Source organism: Rhinolophus sinicus, chromosome 1 (genome assembly GCF_057876585.1).
Source record: "Rhinolophus sinicus isolate RSI-liver-muscle chromosome 1, RSI-T2T, whole genome shotgun sequence".
Taxonomy (NCBI): Eukaryota; Metazoa; Chordata; class Mammalia; order Chiroptera; family Rhinolophidae; genus Rhinolophus; species Rhinolophus sinicus.
The window spans coordinates 157,318,289-157,341,996 of NC_142501.1; the positions used below are offsets into that span (position 1 = coordinate 157,318,289).

At 39.1% G+C, this 23,708-nt stretch overlaps 1 protein-coding gene across 2 annotated transcripts in view; it reads right to left on the bottom strand.

Annotated features, from left to right (window-relative positions):
• ADAMTS3 (ADAM metallopeptidase with thrombospondin type 1 motif 3) overlaps nt 1–21,901 on the bottom strand; it is a 255,078-nt gene extending 233,177 nt beyond the window's left edge. Inside the window, exons 1-3 of one of the 2 annotated variants that reach the window (XM_074324473.2) lie at nt 21,394–21,901; nt 20,079–20,106; nt 1,840–2,246 (exon numbers count right to left, since the gene is read on the bottom strand). In XM_074324473.2, the coding sequence (XP_074180574.2) occupies nt 1,840–2,246; nt 20,079–20,106; nt 21,394–21,462 (504 nt within the window). In that variant the 5' untranslated portion in view covers nt 21,463–21,901. The remainder of the gene's footprint in view (nt 1–1,839; nt 2,247–20,078; nt 20,107–21,393) is intronic. The other variant, XM_088791374.1, reaches the window with a different exon arrangement.
• Between the last annotated feature and the right edge of the window lie 1,807 nt (nt 21,902–23,708).

Genomic DNA, 23,708 nt, shown 5'->3' on the forward strand with positions numbered 1-23,708 from the left:
TTCCTAGCACCTGGAATAGTGCTTGGCCCACAACTGATTTCTCACAACTATCTTTAAATTCATCAATTAATTAATCAAAGAATGAACGAGTATCTGTAGTGTACACTGGCAGTGAAGTGCACACACACTATATCTACATACATACGATGTTAATAGTTAACACCGTATCTTTAAAATGAGAAATTAAACAACCCTAATAATGTCAGTCACACGATATATCTATTTTTCCTCTTCCTTATAACAACTTGTTATTGCCCCAGATTTCTGTATTGATGATTAGATAATTTGACATGTACAGTAAGAAAAATATTGATTGCTAAATTAGTTTTAAAAATCACTGTGATAATCTATTAAAACAATTTATTTGTCTTTTGTTTTCCTTAAACTGATTTTTCAAGCCACCATCCTAAGTTTCAAGTCTTAACTGAGGAGAGGAAAAGTATATAATTTTTTTATGCTATAAAACACCGAATTAGGTTTTATACTCAATGTCTTACTTAAAAGTATTATAAAACAGCACCTTTTATATAATTTATTTCCATTTATATCTTAGTAGTATTGAATCAAGCAAGTTCGCTCCATGATTACTTTACACTCACTAAGTCTTCCAGAAAGTACTTTCTTTTTTATTTTTATTCAATGAACGAACTAATTCAGATCTATTCAACTTTTGTGTAGAATGAGAAAAAATTGAGAGATTCCTTACATCTTCCCCAGAACATGGTCCAACCCCAAATATGAGGGCATGGACCCAAGCTACTGGCATCCAATTTGGAGAGTCGGACCTGCTATACATATTCTATTCCATTTTCTGTGCTGGCTCTTAAAATTCTACAGAACATCATGAGGCAATACAGGACTCAAAAATAAAGCTAAAACAATGAACTCACCAGCATTTGGTAAAATATATGGTATCATAATTCCTCTAAGTTGGGCCAATGTGGGCCCTATAGAGAGGACAACAGCAGAATATTCACAATATTGTTGGAAGACCAGCCCTGGTAGAATAATTATAAGTAGGCATGTAAGGAATATTTTGAGAACCTTAGAAGCAGTGACAAAACAGAGAATAGCGCTGAACTCCCAAGAAACAGCAGCCTGGCAACCATAGAAAGGAAAAATGGTTGCTTTTTTTGAACAAAGATTTCGAGTCAACTGTGGATGGAAGAGGCATAAACATTGACATACTTTTCAAATACCATCTGGAGATAAAAAACAAAAATATTTCACATCTGCAGAGTGTGAAAGAAAGGTTAGTTACTGTTGGCTTCAATCACAAAACTGAAGAGCAATATATGGGTATTTTACTTGAAAATAAAGAAAAAAATGAACCAAAGCCACCATCCAGAGAGAACTACATCTTGTGTTCATAAAGTCATGCTTTTTGAACAAATTCAGACATAAGACCTGCTCATTTCCCATTTTAGCATTCTGTGGGGAGGTGAAAGAATGCTTTCAAAATACTTTCTTTTAGAAGATATCCAAAGTTTCCACATAAGAAGTGAAACACTATCATTTTGGAGGAATCTATGTTTCTTTAGAAAGTTTTCAGAATGCTTTGAAAGAAATAGGGAAATAAAACTCCCCAATGTAACACAAGTGAAAATATAAGCGAAAAATACTAAAGTAGTGGTCTATTGTTTCTTGGAATAATATCTTCATGTCAAAATGAAAGCCAAAGTACACATCTTTGACAGTGAAATTCTTTCTACTTCTTCTTCCTGAGCTTAAAATATAATAATGAGGCATCCTTTCCACCTCTATCATCCAAACCGTGCTGAAGCCATGCTGCACTCCCAAACACCTGCAAACATACACACAAAAGGGAATGAGTCTTACCAGACCATCACAGTTGCTAATGGCAACAGAGGTTCCTGGAATGTCCATGATGTCACCAACATAAGCACAGTTAGTCTGCAAAGGCTCTGTTTTCCAGATTCTTTCAGAAGCACTTCCTGGTTGATGATTATTAACAGGGTTGGTTATATTCCCAGGCACCGGAGAAGTCTCATGCCATTCCACAACGGCCCCAGGAGCTAGGAGCTGAGTGTTGGGCTTCAGTCGCAGATGAAAATCTCTTCCAAATGCTGTGATGTTAAAGAACAATTGCTCAGAATTGGGTGATACGTCCCTCGTTGACCTCTTTTTGTGATTTGCAGAAAGAATATGGGAGAGATAATGTCCTTCTAGATTTGTGCTGACTGGAGTGACGAGCTCATACTCTCTCTGTCTCTTTATTGATAAATCTGTGGAGTGAAAAACAGAATTGTAGAACCCTGTGCAACCAGAGAACACAGGAGGACATATAACATATACATAAAGCACCCACCTCACAAGACTGCACCTCAACTTGCATTATAAGTATATTCCTGAATGATCTCATAAGTATTAAATTTTGAGAACTCACATAATTTTTTAAATGCACTTAGGTAACTCTGTGTCCAAAGAACCAGTTTTAATTTTCATAAAGTTTATTACAATGTAAATATTCATATCTCATATATATGTTTGAGAACATGAATATAAGTTTCCATAAACTATAGGTGGCTTGCTTATAATCAAGACATGTCCCCAATTAATTTATTATTGCTTAATGGACACCTGCTACAAACTTTTAACAAAGTTGCTATTATGTAGAAGACATTTTGTTTCTCACTTTTACAATTTTTTCCCTATAAGAATCCTAGAATTTATACTAATTACAATAGCTACTTTATATTGCATCTACCATGACCTATAATATATACACTGTAGTTTATGGTGCTGTAATTTATACACATTTTTTCCATCATAACAACCCTAACAATCAAACTTCAGAGATGAAGAAACTGAGATTCAGGGGGTATGTGTCTAAGGTCAACTAACTGTGAAACTCAGGTATGGATCCAAGTTGTACTCCAATGTCCATACACTCATTCTGCTACATTACATCAAGTCCCATAAATCACAAAATGTTTTCAGGAAATGAGCAAAATGGGTTAAAAGAAAGAAAAATCTGTAAATTGAATATACAGGTACTAGTTAGTCAAGAGCAAATGGCATTGTCATTTTGCACCATATTTCTTACATGGGACAGGCACTAATTTGAATATGAAAGTGTATTTGGGGTCCACCTGACAACATGGGCGGCCACTTACATGTTAAACTGAATTTCACAATTACAATAGAACTTAAGTCCCATTGCTTAGCCAATCTGAGTATTGTGTCTGCTAAGATGCAAGCATCCTTGGGAAAGATAATGCATTGAATGAATGAACCATTTATCCATTAACAGAAATGATTTTGAAGGCAGAACACAGTGGATACTGAAGGAAATGATGGGGCAATAGGATGAAGAAAAAAAGCATGGAAAGGTAAATCTGAGAACATGAATTAAACAGTTCCACACCGTAAAAATTCTAGGCTAAGACTAGTCCTGAGTGTATTCAAGTACCCTGAAAAAAATTCAATGATTCCCAAATACTGCTCACCTATCAAAACTACATGTATGTCATCCAATAAATTAGAGTATGAGACCCATAAATAATCCTATAACCTATGCTCTTAAAGTATCCTTATAGAATCACTATGTTTTCATTATTTTTCTGCTTTTTAAATATCTCAAACAGTGTGCAAAGTACCAGAAGACAAATGAAGGCATTTTGCAACTTGGAAATTTCTTGAGTGCATGTTTTTGATCATTATGCCACTTACAATGACCAATGGATTTAAACAAAACATCCTTCTTTACTAAATGTACAGAGTGAGTAACATGGTTGTAAACATTTACTAGGCAGAGAAGGAGTGAGGATTGTCAAATCAGAGAAAAGAGAGGCCTGGCTCCAACACTGGAAGCTGCAGCAGCACAAACACTGTTGCATCGGCCTTCTGTATCACAGTCAAGGGCCTCCATTAGGCATCAGCATAAGCAAACGCACGAAGATGGTCTCCTTTACAACCAAATCCCTGGGGAATACTTGTGTAAATTCTGGTTTAGAGAAAGAACTCAAAATATTAGGAAATGAACTCAGGTGTCACAGGAGCACAGTGAGGGAGGGGAAAGTTTCCACAGTGAAGGATGAATCAGTGGGTCTCTTGGATGTGGCCTACCCCAAATTAATTCACTGAGGATAAGAACGCCCCATTCAACTTAGTATTCCCAATATCATCTAATAGAAGATTTTGTACTTGCCAGGGTCTCTGGTCAATAGAATTTTTAAAATACATATTAAGGTAGTAACACAGGTAACCAGAGAATCTTTGCTCTATTCTGCTGCACATTCTGACTTACTATCCAAGGCCCATGAGCATCTGGCTGTACCAATAATCCCGGTTGTAACTCTTTCTCTAACCATCAGTTTACTGTTTCATGGGCAAGAGAAAGCGATGCTTAATTTTAATGTATGGATTTCTCATCCCCCCGAAGAGAATTCACACAACCAAAGTCTAGACAATATACTGATGCCTGGATTAAGTGACTGTAGAACTAGAAAATTTAAGAGAAATTCAGGGAGGCTCCTCCACACCCAGGAGGATACCCAGAGCCTTATGCTTACAATGAACCATACATCCCAAATGCACTGGGACACTTCCATTTTTTCCTGTCAGACAATACATTCTGAACTTTTCAAAATATAGATGCCATGCTTCTGTAAGAGTTCTGTCTTCTCTAATACTAAATAATAAATCATTCCTAAAACATATATGTAAGAAACATTTCTGAAATTAAACCCTGAATGAGTCATTTTCCAGTTGGAAATTAAGGTAATCAAGGGAAAAGATGCACTTAGTAACCCCTCAAGCTACCATCCCCCTGAGGGTAGTTAACGTTAACAGATCTGACAAAGGGGCTACCCAGTCTCCTGCCACTGATTAGCAGAATAAATACTGAGCTGTGCTTTGTGCTCAAGAATATATCATCTCTAATTCTCACAACAGTCACAGTAGATAGATATGATCCTTGGTCTGTAAATGAGAAAGCAGACCTAGAAGGCCTGACACAGAGCCGGTCTTTAGTGACACAGACACTAAAGAAAAATTTCATTTCTGAACATTTGATGCTGAAGACCATGCTCCTATGCTCTCATTCACTTTAGAATAGATGGAACACCTTGCTGTCAATTCCTAATTTAAGATCTGACTTATAAAGGAAAACTACCCCAAGAATGATGACATCTTCTACCACTTCTACCACCCTCCTCCCTGCATAGAAGAGGGTAAATGGGGTCAAATATATGGTGATGGAAGGAGAAGGGACTCTGGGTGAACACACAATGTGATATATAGACAATGTATTGCAGAATTATACACTTGAAACCTATGTAATTTTACTGACCATTGTCAACCCAATAAATGTTAATTTAAAAAAAATCAAGAAATAGGGGGAAAAAATGATGATGTTCTGCCTACCTGTGGCTAGTCAACTAATTTTGTCTCTAGTGTAACTTTAAAAATTCCTGTAAAAAGCTCTAAATTCGTGGTCTTTGGGAGGAGAAAAGGGGAGAAGGGATAAAGCTCAAAGCTATCAAAAATATTTAATTTCAGATTACCATCACATAAGAAAATCAAATTATATCCAATGTTAGTTTGCTGCATTCAGAAAACACACATTTCACAGGCTCAAATACTTCCACAAAGCAATAAATCCTATTGTTAAGGAATCAATTACAGTGTCAGAAAGCACAAGTTAAGCATATGAACTTGAACAAGTTCTTTATTTTTTGTTAGGCTCAGTTTCCTCATTTATTAACTGGAAGTTAGTCAACTTCATAGGTTTGGTAAGAAGTTTAAAGGAGATTATGCAGAGGATTCGGCAAATATTAGGTATTTTAATTTACATGTAAATTAGCTACCCACTAAAATAATGTCCATGTGCAACGTTAAAATATGAAACTATTTAATTGTCAGCTGAGATGGCTGAAGGGCGACAGCAGTAAGTATGTAAAGGTTTTTGTAGGTCAGAAGTTCCACAAGCACAGAGGGCTGAGGCCACTGCAAAGTCACACTGTGGTCACTAATTATCCAAGTGTGACTGAGATACAGTGAATTGTCCAGTATCTGCTGGCATCTGCGCACACATGGTCTGTCTGCCTACTGGTAGTATTGATGAACTGTGTGCAATCTTACCTAAGAGCAAACCCTTCACTTATATACCTCATCTTAGTCCCCTTTGCCTTTGCAAAAACTGTTTCAACAATTGTCCTCTCTCTCTTTCCTCATCAAATTTCCCCACATCACTAGATCATTCTCACCAGCAAATAAACAAGCTGCTGTATTTCCCATCTTAAAACAAAACAAAAACCTTCTTGATGACACATCCACCTCTAGCTAATCCTTCATGTTCTGTTCCCCTTTGTAGCAAAACTTCATAAGATGAACTCAGTTCAATGTTTCCAACTCCTCTCTTCCCATTCTTGTTCCTTCTATAACCCACTCCAGTCAGGCTCTTGTGGAGGTCACTTGTAATCCCATGTTGCTGAAACCAACGGTCAAGAATCCATCTTCTTACTTGCCCTATCAAGCAACATCTGATCCAGCTTCTCTTTCCTTCTTGAAATACTGTATTTACCTTCTAGGACACCTCTTTCCTCATTTTGTCTCCCCTCCTCATTGGCCTTCCTCACGTCCCTTATTCCCATGACCTGTATACACTGCAGTGCCACGGCACCAGGTCCACTGACTCTTTCTTCCACATCTACCTGTTCTCACTTTGTGAACTCATCCCGTCCGTGACTCTGAATGCCTTCACAATCATGTAGCTCTAGCCCAAGCTTCATCCATGAGATCTTCTCTTGTCAATTCAATTGCCAACAGATCCTCTCCATGTGAACTAGGCATCTTAACTTAACATTGCCCAAAGTAAACTGTTTTATCTTCCTGTTTCCAAATCTGCCCCTCACCCATGTCAATCAACGGCAATTCTATCCTCCCAGTAACTCAGACCAAAAAATTGACTAAACCATCCTTCACTCCTCACACCACACACCAAATCTTTCCATGAAGTTTATTGACTCTACCTTCAAAATATCTCCAGACTCTTACCACTGCTCACCACCTCCCCCTCTACTACCTGGGCCCAAACAACCATCGTCTCATTTTTGAATGAGCCTCATAACCATTTTCCTTGTTTCTGCTATTCCCCTTTATAGCCAGAGTAATTAAAGTGGCAGATCACATCATTATTCTCCTCAAAACCCACCCCATTCAGAGTAAAACAGCTCATAAGGTCCTACAGTCTGGCACTGGGAGCTCCCCTCTCAAGGTCACTGTATTTGCTGTATCTCTGCCCATGATCTTCCCTCTAGACAAGTGCCTGGCTCACCCCTCAATTCCTTCAGGCCTTTGCTTAAATGTGACCCTCCGAGTGAGGTCTGTCCTGACCACCAGTAACCACCGCATCACTCTTTATCCCTTTCTGTGTTTCACACTTCTCTGCAAGTTTGTCACCATCTCAAAAATTTTATTTGTACGTTTATTTACTTATTGTTTCTTTATACCTACTAGCATATCAGCTTCATGAGGGCTGGGATTCTTATCTGTTCTCTTCACTACCGTCCCCAGTGCCTAAAAAGACCCTGACTTCATTCAATAAATATCTGTGAATGAACAAATGAATGAATGAATGAATGAATGAGAGCAGTTTGAGCCTGAGGGGGTATCTAAAACTTTAATACATCCGCTTTTCCCCAAATAGTAATTTACTACCAAACAATCAATGACAGAAAACTACAAAAGCAGTTATGCACCTCTACAGCCAGAATTTTGCTTGCAAATGTTCTGTACATTTCTCATAGTTCCTGCTGGCCAATAAATCAAATATTTCATAGTATCCGAGTCTTACATTTTAAGCTACTAAGAACAACCAAAAGAAAAGGGTCTAAACATTAAAACAGACCTCCTGGAATGCAGACACAGAGCCCCTCGCACTTAGAAACAGGCAGCAGGAAATCAGGCACCACTTTGCAATCCCTTTGGATATTCACAGAATAACTATACAGGTCAAACATAAAAACGACCTTGAAAAATCATCTAACCCTTGCCTCTTTCTTTCAATGAAGGCATCTCAAGTCGATAGCATTTTTTTCTTTTCTGAAATTAGAAGTGGAGTGCCTTTAACTTTCTCCTGCTCTCTATGAGGAGAGACTATTCTCTGAGTATTCCAGGAGTATCTCTCTCCATCCCCCTTAACTCGCCTTCCCCGTGGTAAAGAATAGAGAAGTACGTACGTGATTGATAAGTCTGCGGAAAATAAGATGGTTGCAAAGCCCAACACCTCCCTCATCATTCCTCTTCCTGGGAAGGATTTTGATAAGGGAAACACGTTCTCTTCCACCTCCCCAGGGGCAGGCCCTGCCCCACCCCCGTGGGGCCTGACACACAGGGGATGGGTGCACATTCAGCCAGGACACTGCCTCACCAAGTGAAAGCCCTGAGCTTCATCCTGGTCTCTTGTAAAAGATGTCTTCACCATATCTTTAGGTTTGCTAATTTCTCAACTTATTCAGAAACCAGGAGGGTAAGAGGGGTATTTTTTCATTTAGATCCCCTCAGAAACTTGAACTACCTTTACGCAAAAGTATGGTCACATCTCTGCTGGCAGTCTAATTATGACACTAACAATTCTTGTCAGAGAATTCTCTCATTATCTCAATTCCTCATTCTAGAGTTTAACTTAATGCCTTCTTCCTTTGTGCTGCAGGAAAAAACTACATTCTTGTGTATAAATGCATGTATGTGTGACATATGTATACATCTGTGCACACACACACACACACACAGATATTATACAATGTACATCTAAGAATTTGAGGGGGGAATGTTCTATGTTTCCATACATGTAAAGACCTTGGAGCTATTCAGACTTTCCGGTTTAACGTCAACCATGTTCGATTGTACTAATAGTTTCCAAACTGTAATTATTTCTGAGGCTTCTGACACATTCACACATGCCTGTGTTTTAACATAATACCCCACACATAGTAGGTTAAAAGATAAGAAGTTCCCTCAAACTGAAACCTGAATTGGGATAGTTCTTTGCTGAGAAAAACCCTTTCACTCTTAAAAACACTAACCCAAACTGCTCATTTTCACTTGAACACTTAGCTTGCCTTCCTGACTTCACTATTTCTGATCATGATGTGCTGATTCTCCCAAACCCCCAGGCTAGAAAACTGACCTTCATTTCAATTTTTCCCCAAATTAATATCATTCAAGTCCTACTGATTTCTCCTTAGACATTTCTCTCAAACGGCTCCCTTTTCTTCCAATCACCTCCAAGTCCTCATCACCTCACACCAAAAAGCACCAACTCCAAACTCCCCACGTATAATTCCTCATTAGCAAATACTGTATAAATTGTACTAAAATCTTATCTAAATTACTGCCAGGAAAATTTTTTAAAGGGCCACTTTTAAAATGTTTAGGTTCTACCTCTTACTCCCTTTATGATTTGGGTCACTTAAGACTTTTGTATGTCAGTAGTCATGTGTAAAAATGAGAGTAAAAGTATTTACTTCATAGACTTGGGGTAAAAATTAAATGGCGTAACCCAAAGTGCTTAGAACACCATTTGGCACATAGTAAGTGCTCAACAAATATTAAGTATTAATATGACTATGTTATTCTCTCTAAATAGTTTCAATGGCTCATCATTACTTCAGGATAAAATAGGTTCAGAAAACAGATATCTATTTTTTATGTTAGACCTGAAAATTTACTAATTAAAGCCTCTCACTTTACAAATAAGGAAGTGAAACTCATAATAGGTAATGTAAGCAAATCATAACTTAACTTTGATATTTAAGGCCCTCTGTGTTTTGTCCCTAACTTATTTTTGATAGCATCTCACATACTAGCCTCTGAAAACATTCTCATGTGCTCATCAGTCCCAGTTAAATCACACCTGTCTTTATACACGCCTGTCTACACTACTGTATCAGCAAGGGGAAAGGTACTGCTGCTTTCTCTTCATCTACGCAAATCTACCCAGCTCCCATGGCCTACCTCAAGGCCCATCTTTCCCAAGAAATATTCCCTGCTCACTTGTCCAGAATACAGACCTCCTTGTCTGAGCTTCCAAATTCTCACTGTCATACACTGCATGTATAAAAGTTATAAAAAAAATCTCTATGGAAGAAAAGTTATATGCTTATGTCTTTTCATTAGAGAGATTTTAAATTCTCTGGGGCAGACATGTGCTATCTTAGCTGTGTTTAAATGTCCCCAGTCTTCCGGGAAACGTACATCAGTCTTTGAGGGGGGAAAAAAAAATCAATGGCTATTTTGGGAATTCTTGAGAAGGAGTGCTTTCAGTATGACACTGCGGCCCATACTTCGGGATTTTCCTAATTCCTTCATCCATTCAGCTACATATCTCACAAATGAGGACAGGCAGCTTGGTATGCTTCTGAGTATGTTGTAGAATGATACAAAAATGTCTCCTAGAGGAGACTAGATGTCCCCAGAACACTGCAATGACCACACTATAGAACAGGAAGAGAACAAAAGTACTCAGTAGTACAACACTACTAAGACCTGGAGTGACTCCAGTACAAAGCTCCCATATATCACGGCAATTTTAGCTGATCTAATTAAGACCAAAATCGCCAGGCAGACAGATTACTGGAATCCTTGTGATTGATGCAATGTGGCTTTAATCCCAAGCAAGGAAGGGAATAGGGTATGATGGTGAAGCACTCCAAGTCTGTAGTCAGAAAGCCTTGTGTTTGAATTCTGATTGGTTTCAAGGTAATATACTTTTTGGCATCCTGCAAGAAAATTATGGAAATTAAGGCTCAGAGAGATTATCTGTAAAAGAGGGATAATAATGAGAAGCAAATGAGGTAAGGCACATAAAGGGCTTGGTCCACTTAATATTTCAGTAAATGAAAAATTAGCTGATGTTATTTTCACTATCCCCATCATCTTCTAGCTAAAGCTACAGAAGAAGGAAAGCAGTTTTAGATTCCTTCCATGTCCCAGTACCCCTCCGGCCTCTCTCCCTGCTCCATTCCCACCCACGCCTTGTGTTTCTGATGTGGTTAGAAAGGACCTTAAGCTCTGTATCAACAGAAGGATGGAAGTCCAGGCTGACTGGCACAAACCACATTCCATTACCCAACCCAGAGACTGGGATTCTCTCCCACGAATGGCTGATTGCTCTACGATGAAGAGGCAGTTCACACAGGCAATTTCCTTTACCAGGTATAAATCCTCAGTATGTAACAATCTGGACACAAAAATAAAATCAAATGAGCATTATTCAAGATCTGCTAAAGAAGTAGCTCCAACAACAACATTTCCAAATCCTGAGCCAAGGGAAAGAGAATGACTTTCATCAGAAATGACAGGAGCCAGCTGCTCCAGGAAAGATGTGCGTCGGGTGAAGAATGGACCTTAAAAAGGATACCACACGCCAAAGGGCTTAGCAAAACTGTAAATGCTAACAAAGAAGGGGACACAACTTCTCTCAAAAGCAATTAAAATTTAATTGTGACACATGCTGGACTTCTCTGAACACAGCCAAAATCTTTTTCCTCACTTCACCTCCTCTAGGCTCTTATCACAAGGCAGAGATACTCTTTGATGTCTTTTATATTAATTGCTAACCCATTTTCATAGTCAAAGATCTTTTATCAAGCTGTTTGAGGAAAAAACAAAAAGATGTTTTGGGGGGTTATTTTCACTCACTAAAAAATGGTTGTAAACTGAAAAATTATTTTAATTGTTTCTAATCTCTTTTTCATAAATATTTGTTGCAATTGCACAATGTTTATGTTAAAAAAAAGTCATTTAGGAAAGAACAGCACATTCTTTTCTGTTCCAGAACATAAAAATCAGGTAAGAGAAGATCTTTCAAAAACAGCAAAACCATGAAGAAAAATGTTTTTTTTTTTTTAAATCCAAGTATTTTCTTTGTTTGCTACATCTTAAAAGATCAAATAATCAATAATAGGATAATAAGTAGCGGAGAATTATTTTTTAAAAAAGTGAGGCTCAAATGCCAAAATTTTAACATTCCAATCATAGTTTTTAAAGAAGCACTTCTACTGTCTATATTTATCATCACTGGAAGTCTTGCAGACTCGAGAGCTATATTAGGCATTCTGAAAATTAGTATTTCTCATACATCTTACAATTTGTTGATAGACAATAATTTTTAAGAATATTGAGTCTAGAATTTAAAGCCAGGAAAATCAGTATTTGTCTTCAGGGCCAAGGACTGGGGAAAATATGACAGATAAGAAATGTGGATAGCATTTTTAAAGATTTTCACTGAAACTTTACTTGTAGTAATTATATTTTCCAAATCTAAAACAGTCTGGCTCATGGTTTGACGAAAGTATGAGGAACTGGGACAGTCCAAGGGGCCACTAGATTAGTTCCTGTTGATGCTATAACAAATTTCCACAAACTTGGCAACTGAAAACAACCTGAGTTTATTATAGATCAGTTTTGGAGGTCAAAAGCCTGAAATTGGTCGCAAGGGGCTAAAATCAAGGAATGAGCAGGGCTGCATATCTTCCAGAAAACTCTAGAAGTGATCTGTTCCCTTGCCTTTTTTTTAACTTCTAGAGGCTGCCTGCATTCCCTGGCTCATAGTTCTTCCATCTTCAAAGCCAGCAATATCAATCAAGTCCTTCTTATACTGCCATCTTCCTTTCACCTACCTCTTCCATTTATAAGGATTCCCCCCTGGATAATCCAGAATAATCTATTTTAAGGTCAAATGATTAGCAACCTTAATTCCATTGTAAACTGAATTCCTCTTTGGCGTGTAACATGACATAGTCATAAGTTCCAGGGATTTTGCAGTAGACATCTTTAGAGCCATTATTCTGCCCACCAGTTCCATGTGCTAGAAAGCCCTCACGTCTGTGACATTATTGCACATGTGTGCCTCCCCAGCATCCATCCCTATTTCTTTAACTGCACCCCAATTTTCCCTCAGGTTAACCACTCCACACTCCACTCTTAGTCCCTATAAGTCAAGGGTGAAATGTCTTAACTGAGGCCAATCAGAGCACTGCATCTCTGACTACAGCGAATAGTACAAAGATAAGCTTATGACTCAAGCTAGGTAGCCAATAAAAGCCCTACCAGGAACTTTACTGGAACTGTCAAAAAAGAAATATTCTGTCTAGGGGGGTGAAAGGTAAAATGATAGCCTAGAGATGCTGGTGACAGTATTTGCCACAATTTGGGAGGTGGGGAGGACACAGAAATCTTATCCTGATAGAGAAATAAAGCCCACACAGAGGGAAAATAAAGGTGGGAGGGAAGGGAGAAGGGGGAAAGAGAGAGGGAGAGACGGAGGGAGGGAAAGAGAAAAGAGAAGGAAGAGAAGAAGGAGGAAGAAGAAGGGAGGAGAAGAGATCCCTGATATTATTTTGGGCCTTCAGATCCAGCTATACCTGACTTTGATTACCTGATCAATTTTATTTTCCTTAACCAGTGTCAACTTGGTTCCTGTTATTTACACTGAAAGGAGTCATAATTAATATAGGAATCTTCTCTCAATGAAATGGAAGAAATTTCAATAAATAAGGTGAAAAGAAGAAAATTTCAATAAATGGAAGAAAAAGAATTGTGTCTTGTATACACAAAATATAGATGGTGTGGAATCCATATGGAATAACTGTTTTTGTACCATTCTTTACTCAACATTCTCCCTCTACTGCTATATTCCGATGAATTAAGCAACACTTCATTATCAACATAAAGATAACACATGAAAATAGAACTCTCAAAGAGCTGTCACATGATGAGCTGAGTGGTTGGATAGTTTACAAGTCCACCGCACAGTAAATTATGGCTGCTGGAAAGTCAAGGTGGCAAGCAGACCTGTCAAAAATGTAGGGATTAGAATGAGGTGCCTCCTTGAGCAAAAGTTTGTTGTTTGTTTTTTTTAAAAAGCACAGGACTAACATATACTACTACTAATATCTATTATTCTAGTTTGTTTCCCATGTGCCAGCATTTTATGAGTCCTTTACAACTCTATTAAGTAAGTAGTAGTAGTAGTAGGCCTACATACAAGAAACTGATGCTTTGAGGTTAAACTCATCAGCTAGAAAGTAGTAGAGTCAGGATTTTAAACCACATGGTGAAGAGTCTGTGCCCCTGACTATTTGATGGAGGAACGGCAACAGATATTAATAGTTACTCTACTGGATATACTGGTTAGATTTTAGATTAAGGAATAGACTACATGTAAAGTTTGTACATATAAAAGAAGAAGAACTCAAATCATATGAATAATGATTTCAATCATCCTTTTTATTTTTGTGCGCCTATATACATATAAAAATATATGTACTATATATGAAAAAAATATAGGATATGTGATTTAATAAGTGAGACTACAGTATTTGAAGATTCACATATTAAATCCTATTTACCTTCTACAAGTTTCCTAAATCTTTTTTTTTTTAATCAGTCACTTCGAGAATGAGACAGACTATTTCATGCTGCTCACAATTTGTTCTAAATTCCATAAAGCTTCATCATGCTGGATTTGTGGCAATCATTTTTATAAACAAGAGTCTGACATTTTACCACAAAATCTCTCCTAGGGATTTACAGTTAGTCAGCAAAGTCATGTAAACGTATTTGGGAAATTAGGATGAATCAATTACATGTGGGAATCGAGATTCCTAAGCTAGGAAACTCTTCCCACGCTTTCGTATCCATTCTAAAGAATATACAACTCTCAAATTCTGTTCTATGATGTGAATGAATCTTCTCATAATATAAATACAATTACAAAACATTTTTATATAATTGCTCATACTTTTGAGTACTTGATAACTAGAAATATGATTAATTCATTCCATCTTTCAGAGACTGCGTTACCAAATATTTAAAAATTATACTCATATCAAGAAGAATGGAGCCAAAACTAATTTGCACTTTTTTTTTTTAAATCAACACCTTCCTATATTTCTAGTAGGAGTTTGTATTCTACAAACATTTTCAAAAGCCATTGTATCATTGACATGTATACATTGTAAAGTGTGTCATGTTAATTTGGTTTTGCTCAGTCATCAACTTCTCAGTCTCTCCTAAAATGGTCATTTGAAAAGCAAGCAATGATCTATATACAACACAGTGTGGCAGCATTCATTATCAAAATGATTACATAAATTAAGGTTTATTAGTATGCTGGGATTAAGATGATGTTTCTAAGAAGTTTTTAATGATAGGGAAAATTATACGAAAATATTAAACAAAATAAAAACAGATTTACAAAAAACATACAATCTGTGCATTAAAAGAAGACTGAATGAGAGTATGCCAAATTATAGCACTAGTTTGGTGTTTGGGATGATTGTCAAAAGTCTGAGGAATACAAAAAAAAATTAAAGAAGACGATTATAATGGGCACATATAAAACTTCTATAGTCAGAGCAAAAATTAATTAAAAAGAATAATTCAACAATGTATAATAACAGTAGTAGCACAGCTTAGGAGTAAAAATTGATCTCTATTAGAGGAACAATAGAGAGTGGGTGCCCAAAATTCTGGTAATAGCAATCCTCTTTGAGGAAGCATTAGAGTTTCATCTAAGTCATCATCGTCAAGATATCCTGTCCAAGGAGCATAACCAAACTCTTCATATTGATATCACTCATGATTTTACCAGGCAATTTCGAATTGTCTCTAATGGATTTCCAAGGTAATCTGGGTTGGCTCGTCACCAGCAAAGAATATTTAGAAATAATCATCCTGGAAACAGAGGTGACCTTGGGGATTTCTTAGTATTTCTGAGCAATATCATGATTATTTAGTAAAATGAGACGGGCAAACAGTGAATGTATGTGGAAGAAATATATTAGCTAAACAGCAATAAATTGCTGGTGATAGATAATATGCTGCACTTAATAACATCTTCATCTAAGAAGCTTAAATAATTTAGCAGTAACCATTATGATGCTCAATGGAGGGGTGGGAGCTAAATCAGTAGAGTCAAGTGCACAATCTTTACTTACAAGAAAGAATAATGGCTTGGGTAGCTAAAATTCTAAATTTTACAAAGCATGCTTTTAAACCTCCTTTAAACCACACTTTTTAGTATTATTGCTGGCAAACTGGATAGATTTTAATCTTAGCTTATTTTATTTCACCTGATTCCAGCAACAGGGCAAAAGATCCCAAGTAGACTTTAGGGCAAAATTAATGGGCATTTCAAATGTGCACATAATTCAGTTTGCCGAATACTTGTGAAGCACAAACAGAAAAATGTATAAAAACCGATAAGCCTAGATCCCTGAGATTTGTGGGGTGGAAAGAGAAGTCACAAGAAGCCCTGAAAACACTGAATAATTGTATAGCCATTTTCACCATCCTCATTTTCTTGAGGACCAATTAAACATGGAGAGGAGCACAGAACAAGAGCATTTAAGAAAATTCAGAACACAGGTAAATCCCAATGTGATAATACCCTGCTTGCTAGATCTATTCATTAAATAACAAACATTTGGGGACCCACAGGGTATGTATCCCCTGTTTTCCTGGGGATACAGCAGTCATCAGGACAACGTCTTTGCTCTCATGAGGTTTACAGTAGAGGAAATGCTTGCTATATGCCAAGGACTAGGTGAAGTGACTTACACTAAACCTTGAAAACCAAATACCTGAAAATGATGAAAAAAATATCTCTCAGTAAACTGCATATTTGAGAGGACAAGATTAGCAACTTTATTTTGTTAGGAATGAAAGGTAATGGAATTTGAAGCTGGGAAGCAGAAATAGGGCACAGAAAGATGAGTATGCCCCAATTCCAAGAGAGGGGGTGAGGGAGGGAAGACAGCTTAACACCAAAGCTTCACAATTATTTTTTTTTTCTTCCTCTAATGATACTCAGGTAAACTCAAAGTGGTTACAAGTGAAACAAAAGGACTCAGACAATTCTTTCTCAGATTCTCCAATCACTGCAGAACTAGGATTATTTCCCAAGCCACATGTGTCACAGAGCAAGGTTCTTCATGCAATCAGGGCAGCCCACCAGCTGCCCACAATCACCCTAAGCCTCCAACCAAGGCCATATTCTGAGTAAGAAATGAAATAACTCTGTGATGTGCCACAAAAGTATGTTCATGACCTCATGAAACACATCTATGCATATATACACAATGCGTACACATTCATACATGTGCCTATGTGTATTTATGCGCTTATATATGGGTGTATATAAGCATACACAGGTGTAAATAGGTAGGTAGGTAGTTCCTCTGGTTGACCAAGGAGCAGAGAAGTAGGTCACATTTCAAAACCTGTTTGCCCATTTTCTCTAAGGTGAATCATGCTTACCCACAAACCAAGACAGCATTTTTCCACTGGGTGAAGAGAGAAGGAAAGAAGCAACATCCCCTATGACACATTATATAGGTGATACATCTATGCATATGCTAACCTGCCCCCATTACAAACTGCCTACTTTTTACCTAAATAAAAGCCTTTCTAGTCTACAGCCTTGAAAAACATATCAGATATAATTCTAAAAATTGGTTTGCTAAGCCAGATACTAAACAGTTACATGTTATAGGATTCTATTTATAAGAAACACACACAATAAAACTTGGCAAAATTAATCTATCCTGTTGGAAGTCAAGAGAGTGGTTACCCTTCATGTAGGGAGAGTGTTAGGAAAGGGACACAAGCACTATAACGCTCTGCCTACTGTACCAGGTACATGGGAGTGTTTGCTTCCCTTCGTGAATCATCAGTAAGGGGTACTTACGTGCACTATCCTGCATATGTATCATACTTCAGTAGAAAATGCTTTTTAAATTTAGCTTCCTAATAATTTGTGTCCTGTGACATCAAATTTTCCAGAAATTATTCAGAACCATGGCATTTTCCCTAGCTTACCAACAAATATAAATTAATCAATTTTACAAAACTATTAGTTTTTCCTAATTGTATAACTGATCAAAGAGCACCTCTGGGAAGATCTGTAAGACCACATTTAAATCAATTATTGGAAAAACGTTGATTATATGTAGAGGTGTGCATCTTACCAAATCTTATTAGCAAATATTTTGTGCAGGGAACACAGAAGAGAAATCTCATTACTGTGTGTAAGACTTTTTTAAAATATATTTTGAAATCACTCTTAAGAGCTACATAAATGATGATAACCCAAAGTCAAATGATAGCTACACTTTTGTTTTCACAATACTTAAGTCAAAACCTATTTTTCATCTTTATTTTGTCTCTTCACTCAACTTAAAAATGGTAAATAAAAATGATAATAAAAGAGAGATATTCCATAAAGCTGAGGAACTTGGGAGCAAGTAGAAGAGTGCCTTGCCCTACTGCTACCTATCCCCCTCCTGCCAAATTTAAGCACACCTGTACTACTTCTGTGCCTACAGAAAAGGGCTACCAAAGTAACTTATTTTAGCAAAAGGACTGAACCAGTCTAACCCAGGGTTGCTTACATGAAAGCATGCTGATTCTATCTGACAATTTAATCAAAGCAATATATTTTGTTCCTTTGGTAGAGTGGGTAATCTTAAAAGAGCTTTTTAATTTACATATCGAAAAGTTGGGATGTTTCAGTAATGAAATGATTAAGTATTAAAAATAAAACAGCTTTCTTTTCCCTACTTGTTTGAGGATTGGTTAAAAAAAAAAGAAATGCTCTCTCTCTCTCTCTCTCTCTCTCTCTCTCTCTCTCTATATATATATATATATATATATATATATATACACACACACACACACACACACACACACATACATACACACACTCACTTAGGAAACCTATATATATATATATATACAGAGAAAGAGAGAGAAAGATGGCTGAATACTATCAACTACAAATGACAAATGTCTCTTCATAAACACTATTTTTAATGCAGTTCTCAGCCACTCTCCTCCCCTCTCTCCTGCTCTTACTATGCAGGTTTAAGCTTGAGGAAGAGTTCCAACAATGCTAAGCACTGAGTCGGAAAGGAACATTCCAACATATGCTGATATACAACTGCATATAGACACCTCTGATCCTGGATCTTGGGGTCTCCCTATTAGTTTACAAGTATGGAACGCCCCCAGCTCTCCACCATGCACCACAGCAAGTAGCTGTGTAAGCTCTCAAGCTTCATTTTCTTCAAATCTAAAATTGGTACAGTGGTGTCCGTACTTCATAGTGTGGTTGCAAGAATTAGAGGACATAATGCACACAAAGCAATTAACACTGTCTGGCACATAGTACATAGGCAATGACTTGTAACTATGTTTGCAGTAACGAAAACTTTTCATCTAAAAGATGACTTTACAATATCACTTGACAAATACAGAATTTACAGAGGCTGATACTCTGCCAAAAAGAAAAATTATCTTTTAAAGTAACCCAAGTTAAATGTTGTATAAAAAGGCTTTGAATGGAGCCTGGCTCCTTGCCAGATGACTTTCAGTCTCTGAATTCAGAACAAATACATTATTATAAACAGTTCCAAAAAAGACCATGCACTTTGGAGTGATCCGTTTCAAGTCACTTACACTCTGAGTCTCAGTCTCCTCACCCACAAAATGGGAATAATTCCCACATCATCAGGTAACACTGAGGTTTTAGATGTTATTTGCAAAGGGCCTAACAGTATCTTACACATTAGTAGGTAATTATTTTAAAGCAGATAGAATAAGTCATCAGAAGGTTTATGCAAAGCTGGAAGATTTTTAAGAGAAAAATTTCCATGCTCTGTTCATTTTCCCCTTCTTTGTAGCATTCTTACACTTTGCCTTCTGCTCTAATCAGCTATGCTACTCCTAATGCTACACGAGTTGGTTTGATTCGATTTATCACCATATCTTCTTTCAGCCCCTGTATCTCCCTCCAAGAAGCTACAAGTAGCTTGTCCAGTAATAAATTGATGCTTGAAAAGTCCAAATGCAGAATTTTTATATCGCTATAACTCATCCTGAGGAAAGTGGGATTCTCCTCCCGAAAGAGGAATTGAAGAACAGAAATGTTCCTGGACTACAAATTACTCTTTAACCATGAGAGAAAGTTCAGAAACAATATTTTGCTTAGCTTACTTCATTCCTTACTTTCTACTAAGATAAGAGTGACATCTGAGAACAATGCTTACCTATTTGCACCATTTCTTCATTACCAGCCTGGAAAGGAGGGGGGAAAGTAAGAAAAAGAAACAGTTACTGGGTTTCATCTTATCACCTTGTGCGTTTTATTTCTACCATTAATGCTTTTTAGGAGCTAGCTAATCAGGAGATGCTGAAGACAGGGATTGGTGCCTAAAGGTTGCACCTGGGTTTGCAGAAGGTTCTTGTGACCGGAGCAGGAGCCAATTCAGGAACAATTCGGGGCAGGGAACTTTGGCCATTTTAATTTAACATTTATAAAGCTAACAAAATTAAATAGTGACACTGAATATGCTTTTCTGAAAATTCCAGATACTGGGTAAGGATTAGAAAAGAAAGTCTCTACATTACACGTGCGAAAAGAAGCCTAAAAGGGGGCCTGATTTATCAGATTTGAGGTCAAGAATCAACAATTCTAGACTTTCTACCCTATGTTCAGACCAGGCAGACCAGAGACGCTACAAAAACTCACGGACAAATTCTGAACCCAAAGTCCCACCGGCCCTGTGCTGATGTGATTTACTACAAACGGCTCGGCTCGTCCAGCTTAGCCTTAAGGACTCTTCTGAGAGCATCGGGCTTCACCTTGAGTTTCCAAAGGGTGGGGGCTGGGCCAAAAAGAAACAGAGCAGCACTCAGCTTTAAAGAGGAGGAGCTCTGCAGAGGGGGAGGGGAGAAAAGCGGCCGGCGCCTCCAGCCTCAGCCCAGGAAAATGCAGGGCAGGAAACATCCTTAGTCTCCCTCCCCAACTGTCAAACCCCAGCCCCGCCGCGGTTCTCCCAGGACACGTGTCTACTGGATCGCTCCCTGTCCGACCCAAACACTTCCTGAAACCCCCGCCTCTGGCTGCCCGAAAAAGCTGTGATTCAGTGAGGAGAGAAAGCCCCCACGAACCCAATTCCCGCTGCAGCAACCAGAGCACTGGTATCTTGGACCCAGCGTCCAGAACTTCATTCAAGCGCCCAGACCGCCCTCTGGAAAGGGGAAACCAGATGCCCGGAGAGGATGCGAATTGGCTTCAGTCTGTCACCAGGAATTGTTACGAATGCCGCAAAGTGGTGAAGCTCTAGGTGTGACGAGCCTGGGCTCCCGAAGTGGGAGTCATAACCTCCCGTGCAATTCAACCCCCCACCCCAAAAAGCCCCGCGCGCTGCGCCCAGCACTCAAAACACAGTTCCTGAAAGCACAAGATAACAGGGAAGGGGGGGGGGGAGACAGAGGAGGGGAGAGAGGAGGGGAAAGAGGGGAGAAACTTTTTCGGGAAAAGGTTGGGTTTCAGTTTTTTTATTATTATTTTCCACTTACTTGTCCATCAGCTGAAGTCCTAACCTGTACCAGAGCGGCTGCTATCAACCAAAGTGACAGGAGAACCATCACGAGTCGAGTTGACTTTTCAACTACTGGGCAAAGGAAATGCCCAGAGCACACACCCCCCAAAATAAGTTTCTTCTAAAAAAAATTTTTTTACAGGAAAAAAAAATGCAGAATAAAAAATTAAAAAAAAAAACCACAAACAAAACCCTGATCTTCTGTGCTTTGCTTCAATGAAAATGAAATTTGAGCTCTGAGACTGGCCCCCTCTATTCTGCAATTCTTTCCACTTCACCTTCTCACCCCGTCCTCCCAAACAGACTATGCAGGAGCGAGAAGGTGCTGCGAGCCGGGCACGGGCTGCACCGGGAGAGGGGGAAGGGACAAGGGGCTTCTAACTATCTCTGCCCAGAGCGGCTTTTTCTAGACTTTTCGAGCACCATTGGTCCCTAAGGTTAGCGCGAAGAATGCTTGGGTCCCCTGGAGCACAGCAGGGGAAAGTATTAGCAGAGAGAGGAGCTAGCGAGAGCGGGAGAAAGAGGCAGGGAGAGGGAGACTCCGCGGCGCACAGAGGTGGGGGCGGGAGGAGCCGAAGGGGAGGAGGAGGAGGAGGCAGAGGAGGTGGGAGGAGTGGGCCGCTAGCGGGCTCCTGTTGCTCGGAGAGCCGCCGGTCGTCTGCTCACTGCCGGCGACCCGCGGGGCACTAATAAGGCGGCCTGAGCCCCCCGGGCGGCCCCTCCCGCCGCGGCGCCCACGTCACGCGGGGCCAGGGCCGGCACCCGCGTCCCCTGAGCCCGCGGGAGCGGCAGGCGGGGGAGGAGAGAGGAGAGTGGGGAGGACCTAGTGGGCGGCCGGCCCTAGGCAGAGTCAGGATTTGAAATCGCGCGGGGGCTTGCTTGTGTCCCGGGCTGGACCCACCACCCCCGGATCCTTTCCTGGGGATAGAAGGGGAGGCTACGGTCCGGGGAAGCCACGGGTCCCGACTGGCTGGACCCGGCGTTGAGTTAATTATGAGAAGGGGGGAGGGTCCAAGGGCCAGTCCTGGGCTTTAAGAAATTCACCTCCTCCAACCTCCACTGCTCTCCCAGCCAGGGAAGAGTCTTCCCGAGAGAACCCCTGGAACCTTCAGGTTTTAAGGACGCGGTTATCTCCCTTCCAGACACCAGTCGCCTCCCTCGTGTGGTGGGGGTGGTGCCCGCCGCCTTTAAGTTCTTGTTTATGCGCTATTCGTTTATATTAGGTCTTAAAGATACCATGTCTCTTCCTTGACTCGCCGGCTGCTTCCGTTTATCACTAGAGTACACAAGCTTCAGCCTCTCTTCCTCTCACCAAGATTAAGCTATCAAATGATTTCTGCCCAGTGTGGCCCGGAGCTTCCTTGGAGTAGATGACACCAACCTGGGCTCCAGAGACAGGATGAATTTGCTGGAATCCAAACCCAGGCCCACTTCCTTGAGGGAGGCTCCTGAGAGCCCTTTCCAGAGAGCACGGGGATGGAAAAGGAAGCACATGTCTCCATCCTCCATTCACCAGCTTCTAACACTCCCTCCCAAGAACAGACCATGAAAGAGGAGTGATTAGGCACAAATTTAGGTATAATCTTCAATGACTTCAATTGCAAGATTCTTGCAGAGGCCTGCTTGAAATAAAATGTGTAGAACCTAATGTTTGTTTTGCTAAGGCATGCTTCGATAAGTCATACTTTTTCTTTTCTTTTTTTTTGAAAAAGGTGTGAGTGTGAAGGGTTTTCTGATTAAGGGTTGCATCTTTACATTCCCGTAGCAAGTTTTTGTGTTCACAGATGTATTGTTATCTGCTGTCATCTCAAAATCATATATACAGGACACTTACATGTGCAAATAAGAAACCAGATAACTGAATGGCCCTACCATTAACAGGGGGTATTAGGTTAAGTAGTTGTTAGTTGTAATTATAATTAGACCCCAGCACTGAAGTATCTCTAAATTACTTTTTTTCCTTCAGTTAAAGCCTTCAACATTTTTGCCACCTGTCATTGACCTGCCATCCAGGAGTGATTTGCTGATTTTGTACCTAGTTTTCTTATTGATTAAAAAGAAATAACACTCATGGTCTATAAATTTAAAAATATATTAATTTACACTGAGAAGTAAAATAATGCTAGAGTACATATCAGAACACCTGGATTCTAGACCCAACTAACAGCCCTCTGACCTTGACAAGTTGCTAAAGCTCTATTTTGGTTTCCCCCTATATTTCAGCTTTAAAATTCTCCAGTTCTAAGTAATAACAAATACTATATTTAGCCATGGCATTACAGTAGTCTTTTT